Source organism: Ipomoea nil, unplaced genomic scaffold (assembly GCF_001879475.1).
Source record: "Ipomoea nil cultivar Tokyo-kokei standard unplaced genomic scaffold, Asagao_1.1 scaffold2761, whole genome shotgun sequence".
In the NCBI taxonomy this organism is placed as follows: Eukaryota; Viridiplantae; Streptophyta; class Magnoliopsida; order Solanales; family Convolvulaceae; genus Ipomoea; species Ipomoea nil.
The window spans coordinates 2,566,986-2,575,724 of NW_017619189.1; the positions used below are offsets into that span (position 1 = coordinate 2,566,986).

Genomic DNA, 8,739 nt, shown 5'->3' on the forward strand with positions numbered 1-8,739 from the left:
CATTAGAGTGTAAATTAATTAGGTAGTCTTATATATGCAATGGATCCTTTTAATAAAGTAAAGATATGATATATATAACCAAGTGCCCAAGTGGCATGCATGCATGCAATATATGCAGATGGACTTGACTCATTCCTCGTCCCATGTATATCCCGCTCTACACGTACGTACTCTTCTAACTACTATATAAACAAATTAAATCAACCATATATATGTATGTACTGCTGCTTTCATTAATCCCGGCTGGCCACATTTTTCACTTTTTGTTGTCTTCTTCGATCCATAGATCTTCATCATCATCACTTCTTGTTATATATATTAGTTGTTCAATTACGTATAGTTATTAGCAGGGAATTAATAAAAATGAGCAGTGAAGGAGAAGCGGTTCCGAAGCTGAACCAGAGAATCCTTTCTTCTCTGTCCAAGAGGTCCGTTGCTGCCCATCCCTGGCATGATCTTGAAATAGGTACGCTTCAAATTAAACTCCATATAATAGTAATAGTAATAATAATAATATTGTGTTGATTAATTAACGATTTGCTTGAATTGCTTTTAATTTGTTCCCATATATGCATGCATGCAGGATCTGAGGCTCCAAACATTGTCAACGTAGTAAGCTCTACATACCATACACCCATGCACCATATATATATATATATATATATATATATATATATATATTCTTCTGATCTGCCAATTGGATATATAATACCATACATACAGAATTAAGCATGCAATGCCCGCATGGGCGGGCAGCAACAGTGTGGGGATTATGTTAAAGTGGACAGATCACTTGTATGCAGTGATTTATATAATCTCAAATACTTTGTCTGGCTGGGATGTGAGGGCTACCGGGGGTTATGGATTCAACCTTTTGGGAGAAAAATTAAGCATGCAGCTATAGTTTGGATGGGTTCATTTAATTTATTTTAATTTGTTGGATTATTGTTATGGTTTACGTTACAGGTGATTGAGATAACAAAGGGGAGCAAAGTCAAATACGAACTTGACAAGAAAACCGGCCTCATTATGGTATCTTAGCTACCTACAATCTCTCATCTCATCTCGATCTGTATTGGGACGAATATAATAATATAATTAACACACACACACACACACACATATATATATATATACATATGGATTCTTGTATATATTCATTATTAATCCTGGCCTGCAGGTGGATCGTATCCTGTATTCATCCGTGGTTTATCCTCACAACTATGGCTTCATTCCAAGAACTCTATGTGAAGACAATGACCCCATGGATGTACTAGTCCTAATGCAGGTACCTACGTAATTCAATCAAATTAAATTTCAACATTCATTATATTATATATAAACCTCTTTAATTTAATTTGTTAATTAAACAAATAAAACTTTGCATATATATAATGTGACTCAGCTCATTAATTAGCTGAGTTTGTGACCTTTTTAACATGTTGCAGCAATAGTATTTGACATTGAATTATTTGTAATAGGAACCTGTTATTCCTGGTTGTTTTCTCCGAGCAAGGGCCATAGGACTCATGCCTATGATTGATCAGGTTCAATTCTTCTCGTGCCCATAAATATGAACTCTTAATTATTGGTTGAGATAGAACACATTTTTTTTTAATTTGTAATTTTGTATAATAGGGTGAGAAGGATGATAAAATCATAGCGGTTTGTGCTGATGATCCTGAGTATCGGCATTACACTGATATCAGCCAACTCCCTCCTCATCGTTTGGCAGAAATTCGTCGATTCTTTGAAGATTGTATCCTGTTCTTTATGATCTTATTTTTCTTCCATTTTTCAAAATGCATATTAAAATACCATCGACTAAACTAAGACACGGTCATATCTATATATGTTACCAATCTAATAAGTCAAATTGATATGATAATCTTTAAAAATTTCTTGACAAAGGTGTTTAGACAAGAAAAATGAGAACAAGATGGTGGCGGTTAACGAGTTTCTTCCACCGGACACTGCTGTGAAAGCGATTCAGTATTCCATGTAAGATAGATAAATAAATAGATGAGATGAGCATTTCATGATTTTGGAATATTATATTTTAATTGAGTCAAATGCTTCATTTTGTTATTGTTTTGTGACGAATTGAATTGAATTGAATTTGCAGGGACCTTTATGCCGAGTACATTTTGCAGACTTTAAGCAAGTAATTTGGTTACTCAAAGGTGAATCGGAAATGTTGGCTTTCCTCACAACAAAAATATTTTCAATATTTTTTTGGTCAATTTTGTTTTTTTTTTTTCAAATTATTTATTTACGTCATAAATGAATGTTGTATTTTCAACCGGTATTTTGTTTGATAATTTCAGCAATATACCTTATCAACACCAAAAACGCAGCAATGCAAGTCTCATTGTAGTTTTTAATTTCCTTGAGTTGTCAAAGTGTGAAAAGCTTTATATTTTTGTCTACAGTATGTGTTAAAAAGTTCTCATTTCAAGTCAATTTTCCTTCACATCCATATTCTTATTTATGCATACCTAATGGTGTATTTACAATATTATGTGGTGTGTAACTACACAACCGTGCGAGAAGCACTATCCGACGGCAACCTAACCACACACACATATATATATATACAAATGCGGCGACACCACCAAACTTGAAGGACCTTAGATGACATTGACTCGAATAAGAGTTATGCAAACATTGGAATTGAAATTCCCAGTAATTCTATTCCTGTAAACCAAACACTGGAATGTAAATTTACACTTTATTCCCAGTAATTCATCTTCCATGGAATTGCAATTCCTTTCCCACGTAATTCCCCATCTCCAACCAAACGCCCTCAATCCCCCATGGTCTTTCGAGTTTTGAATTTTGATTTGCTGTAGTCTTTCTGTTATCATCTGTTGTCTGCGTCGTGAAAAGTAAAGAGTCTTTTTATGTCCAGCTCAGCCAAAACAATTTATTTCCCTCACGAATTAGCACTAATGTATGAAGATTAGGGCTAATTCTTGAGGAAAATCAATTATTTTGACTGTGCTGAACATAAAAATACTCTTTTGTCTTTACTTTTCACGACGCAGACGGCAAATGTTCTCAGAAATTGAGCAACAGAAATACACAAATAAATCTAATTTTTAATCAAACAAAACCAAAGAGCAGCGCAGCGAGCAAATCATCATCCTCTTCAAAAGCCGCGCGCATATATAATAATAATTAATGTAGGACAGTCGGAGGCGCAGGTGAGCGGAAGGGACGGCGGCGGCGGGTTGATGCGAACGGAAGGAGAAAAAAAGGCAGAGGATGAGGAGGCGCCTCAAGATCAGCTCGCTCAACAAGCATGTGCTCAACCACGCCCACCAGCACCGCCGTGAACTCCTGCAACACTTCCGCCAATATCCCCAACACAAACATTATATTATATTCTTCTTCAATTCCGGCCTCAACCTGCGATAATATATATGTTTGTTTCTCTGTCTCTCTCCGTATAAGCTTATTAGCTTTATCCCTTATTATATAACATTTTAATTTTAATTAGCGGAAACTAACGTTCGGAAACCTGCCTGCAAACAGGGGCCGACCCAGAAAATTTGTCCACCAAACATTAAGACAAAAGAAATAATTTTAAAAAAATAATTAAAACACTTAGAAAGTATAATTATAAATATTGTTGGATATAGCAAAAAATAAATAAACTAGACAATACTTTGTTTACTTTTATCTCTTTTATTTACTTGTACTAATACATACATACATATAAAGGCTATATAGGAGTGGGGTGGGGGAGTGGGGGCAGCTGTCCCCATTGTAGGTCCGCCTCTGCCCGTAAACAACAAATGAATTAAATGAAAGATTATCTATCTAATTATTAACATGCAAGCCCCTGGCTGCAAACAACAAATGAATTAAATGAATGATTATCTATCTAATTATTAACATGCAATATAATGTGAAAAGAATGGCATCCAAAATATCTACGAACTTATCATGAAAGGTTATGTTTCAATCGTTATACCCTACACCACGGCGCGCGTAGCACTGTGCGCCGCGCGCCTCCCAAAACGACGTCGTTTTGAGAGGCGCGGTAGGAAGTTACTGTGATTATGTATATTTGTTCATACAATTATGTATATTTTTTCATACAATTATGTACATTTTTTATACAATTATGTACATTCTTTTTATACAATTATGTACATTCTTTTTATACAATTATGTACATCCGAATCAAGAAATTTTTGTGTATTATGTTAAGAGTTGATGTGTATTATGTTAAAAGTTAATGTTTATTATGTATTATATTAGATTATGTGTATTATCTTTTAAAAAACAGTATGTATATTTTGGTATACAATTATGTACATTCATGTATACAATTATGTACATTCATGTATAACATTATGTACATTTTTGAACATGGATTTTTTTTAAAGAAAAATTAACTGCCAAACACTGGGGCGGGAAATTTCATTAAAAAAAAAAAAAAAAAAAAAAAAGTTGAAACGACGTCATCCGGACGCACAATGCAACGCGCGCCATGGTGTAGGATATAAATTGCCGTTATGTTTATCCTATCCGACCCTCACAATGGCTTCATTCCGACAACTTTAATTATGTGACCCAATTAAGACGACAATGACCCGATGGATATACTTAGGGTGTGTTTTGTTCACACATAAGAATTGGAATCAGAATTAGAATGGGTATCAAATTAAATACTAACAGGGCGTTTGGTTGGAGGGGGGAATTATGTGGGAAAGGAATTGTAATTCCATGGGAGTTGAATTACTGGGAATAAAGTGGGAATTTAAATTCCAGTGTTTGATTGACAGGAATAGAATTACTGGGAATTTCAATTACAATGTTTGGTATACATGGGAATTGAAAGGGAATAAGTAGTATAAAGTCAAAAATGTCCATTATTGTTGTTAGACATTAATTTTAGGTTAAAAAATGAAGGGGTAATTTTGACTCATCACTATCTTTTTTTCCCAGGAATTAAAATCCCAGGGGGGGACATGGGATTTTAATTCCATGAAAATGGGGGAATTGCAATTCCATGGAATTGCAATTCCCTCCAACCAAACTACGGAATTTAATGGCCTTTGGAATTAAGTGGGAATTAAGTGGGAATGGAATTTAAAATCCCTCCAACCAAACGCCCTGTAATGGTAATGGATTTTGGTGAAAGTATTTAATATGTTTGGTAGTAGGCAGGGCTGGTTTTTAGATTTTTGTAGCCCTGTTCTGGTAAATAAATGAGGCCCTACCAAAATTAGAATCTTTAAAATTAATATCGTATTTTTTTTTTCTAATAATAAGGTGGTAAAATGTTGATATGCGCAAAAAAAAAAAAACAAAAAAAAAAAAACAAAAAACAAAAAACAAAAAGCATGTTACGGAATAAAGTACCAAAAAAAAAAAAAATGTTCAAAGTTGGAGCAACACTCAAGTTTCGAAGCTCTAACCTCCAAGTTAAAATCTAATAAGCATATGTTTCTACCATTCCAACATGAAACCTTTTAAGTTTAATTGAAAACTTTTAGTTTTTATTTCTAAACTAGCTAAGTAAAAATTAAATATTAGAGATGTTCAAGTTGGAGTAGCAAGTTTCAAACCTTTGATCTCTAAGTTAAATTACAATAAGCAAATATTCCTACCATTCCTCCATGGAACCCTTTAAATTCAATTGAAAACTTTTTGTTTTTATTTCTAAACTAGCTAGGTAAAAATTAAATATTAGACCCTCTAAAATTTAGGGGCCCTGTGCGGTAGCCCAACTTGCACTGCCTAAAATCCGGCCATGGTAGTAGAGTGGAATGAGAATGGTTAGTGTTTGAGAATGAATAAGGGAATGAAACCCCTATTTTATTTGGATATGAATTTTTCAATTGATGGGGTATTCGAAACCCATAGTAGTGTTCTAAAAATCGATCAACCAAACATCAACAATCACTTTCATACCCATTCCTATGGGCAAAACCCACCAACCAAACACACCCTATAGTTCTAATGCATGTAACTGTTCCAAAATTCCAACATTTTATCAATGAATTGAATACTATGACAATTGACACGTACAGTTTTTTTTTTTTTTTTTTTTTTGAATGCTACTGACTCTATTACATTGTAGTCTATTTAAACATATTTTTTTTCACTGAGGCTTGATCTCATGACCTCTCACAAAAGAAAGGTCACTACATGCCATTTGAGAACAAAGTGCTTGACACATGAACTGTTTTTATTTGGCACGTGTCAAATAGGCCCATCTACCACTGCGAAGTGCTCAATTCCCATCACGAACTAAATTAAGTGCCAAATAGGTCCATCTACCAGCTAAATTTGTTCGATTGACTTTTTTGCAGGTTGCTAACAGGTTCCCTATTCAATTATTAATATATATATATATATATATATATATATATATATATATATATATATATATATATATATATTTCAGCCACTGGTTGTCCGCGCCAGACATTCGAATAGCCACCGCTGTCAAAGATGAGGTCCAGATTTAGACCTCAAACGGTCTGGAACGAGCGCGACAGCCACGGCCATTTGAGGTCCAGATCTGGACCTCATCTTTGACAGCCGTGGCTGTCTAGCTGTCCTCACCGGATAGACACGGTTGTCAGCTGTCTGGCAGCCACCTACTATCCGGCGCGGGCAGTCGGTGGCTAAATTTTTATTTATTTATTTATTATTATTTGTTATTATTATTATTATTATTATATATTTTTTTATAATTAAATATGCAATTTGTTAGCAACCTGCAAAAAAAAGTCAATCAAATAAATTTAGTTTATAAATGGATCTATTTAACACTTAATTTAGTTCGTAATGAAAATTAAACACTTCGTAATAGTAAATAGACCTATTTGATACTTGCCTTTTTATTTTACTTGTTTAACAAAACATTTGCATGTGCGGTGTGCCCGTGTGATTAGTTAGCTGAGTTTCTGACTTTTTCAATTGGAAATAAGAGGACACAATCGCGTGTATATATGGCTATTTCACTTTGAATATCAGTACTACCAACCTATTGTTTGTTTGTTTTGGTTGATGACAAGAGAAACAACAGTTACAATCCCGAGAGTCTTGTCATGTGATTCTAGAATTCCTAGCCATTCATTATCCCAGATCAAATCATAAGTCCGCCTGCCGTTCTCACTGAGTTTTATGATTTATCTTCAGCCATTGATACATAATGAATGAATATAATCATTTCTCACTTTTTATAGAAAAATACTATATGTACCCCCATTGTTTACTCTCAATTTATACTCTCTCACAAATTTTTAATGTAAACGTATTCTGGGACTCACATAATGAAAATAACCAATCATTGTTTGTTATGTCATGGAGTAAAAGTGAGGGAGTAAAATTTGGGAGTACATGTAATAAAACTCCTTTTTATATGAAGGAATTGTAAAACTGTAAAAGTAAGGACGGATCATAATCGCTCATCATGTGCAAAACCCGTCCCACCCGACCTTGAAATAGCCAAATGGTAACGATATCTGAACCTGATGGATATGGTCCGAACCACCATGCTAATATTTGGCTATTTAATTTACTATAAGTCCTATATTCTTTTTTAAAATTTGTAATTTTATATAATAGGGTGAGAAGGATGATGAAATCATAGCGGTTTGGGCTGATGATCCAGAGTACCGGCATTACACTGATATTAGCCAACTCCCTCCTCATCGTTTGGTCGAAATTCGCCGATTCTTTGAAGATTGTATTCTCTTCTTTATGATCATATTCTTCTATTTTTCAAAATACATATTAAAAAATTATCGACTAATCTAAGACGTCATGACAACATGAATAATCCAAATTTAAGTCATTATATTTTCAGTATGTATGTTATATATCAATCTAATAAGTCAAATTGATATCATAATCTTTTAAATTTTCTTGAAAAAAGGTGTTTAGACAAGAAAATGAGAACAAGATGGTGGCGGTTAACGAGTTTCTTTCACCAGATCACAGACACTGTCCTGAAAGCGATTCAGTACTCTATGTAAGATAGCTAGATATATAAATAGATGAGATGAGCATTTCATGGTTTTGCAATATAATATTTTAATTGAGTCAATTAAGTGATTCATTTTGTTATTCTTTTGTGACGAATTGAATTTGTAGGGACCTTTATGCCAGTACATTTTGCAGACTTTAAACAAGTAATTTGGTTACTCAAAGGTGAATCGGAAATGTTGGCTTTCCTCACAACCAAAATATTTTCAATTTTTTTTGGTCAATTTTGTTTTTGTTTTTGTTTTTGTTTTTTTTTTTTGAAATGATTTATTTTTGTCATAAATGAATGTTGTACTTTTGACCGGTATTCTGTTTGATAATTTCAGCTATGTACATTGTCAACACCTAAAACGCAGCAATGCAAGTCTCATTGTAGTTTTTCCTTGAGTTGTCTAAGTTTGAAAAAGCTTTATATTTTTGTCTACAATACAAGTGTTAAAAAGTACCCATTTCAATCAAGTTTTCGTGACATGAAGACCATCCATATTCAAATTTGAATCTCTCTCTCGCTCTCTCTCTCCCTATATATATATATATATATATATATATATATATATATATATATATATATATATATATATATTGATAGTATTAATTGCCACGTAGTGCGGTAATTAAAGAGTACTCGACCAAATAAAGCAAATAAAGGGTTTTATTGATCAAGTGAAATCCCTAAGTACAATCTAAATGGTTGTTCCGAGTACCGACTGACTGCGGTCAGGATTC

The 8,739-nt window shown here is 33.6% G+C and overlaps 1 protein-coding gene across 2 annotated transcripts; it reads left to right on the forward strand.

Annotated features, from left to right (window-relative positions):
* The first annotated feature begins 247 nt into the window (after positions 1 to 247).
* Positions 248 to 8,209, forward strand: LOC109157160 (soluble inorganic pyrophosphatase PPA1). 2 transcript variants are annotated; one of them, XM_019305074.1, is made up of 8 exons: positions 248 to 466; positions 584 to 612; positions 967 to 1,032; positions 1,181 to 1,288; positions 1,482 to 1,547; positions 1,639 to 1,759; positions 1,920 to 2,001; positions 8,122 to 8,209. In XM_019305074.1, exons 1-8 carry the CDS (start codon positions 364 to 366, stop codon positions 8,153 to 8,155), a joined length of 609 nt encoding a protein of 202 aa, XP_019160619.1. In that variant the 5' UTR covers positions 248 to 363; the 3' UTR covers positions 8,156 to 8,209. The 2 variants fall into 2 exon arrangements, with proteins under 2 accessions (XP_019160619.1, XP_019160618.1); XM_019305073.1 differs by lacking the exon at positions 8,122 to 8,209 and adding an exon at positions 2,126 to 2,473.
* The last annotated feature ends 530 nt before the right edge of the window (positions 8,210 to 8,739 follow it).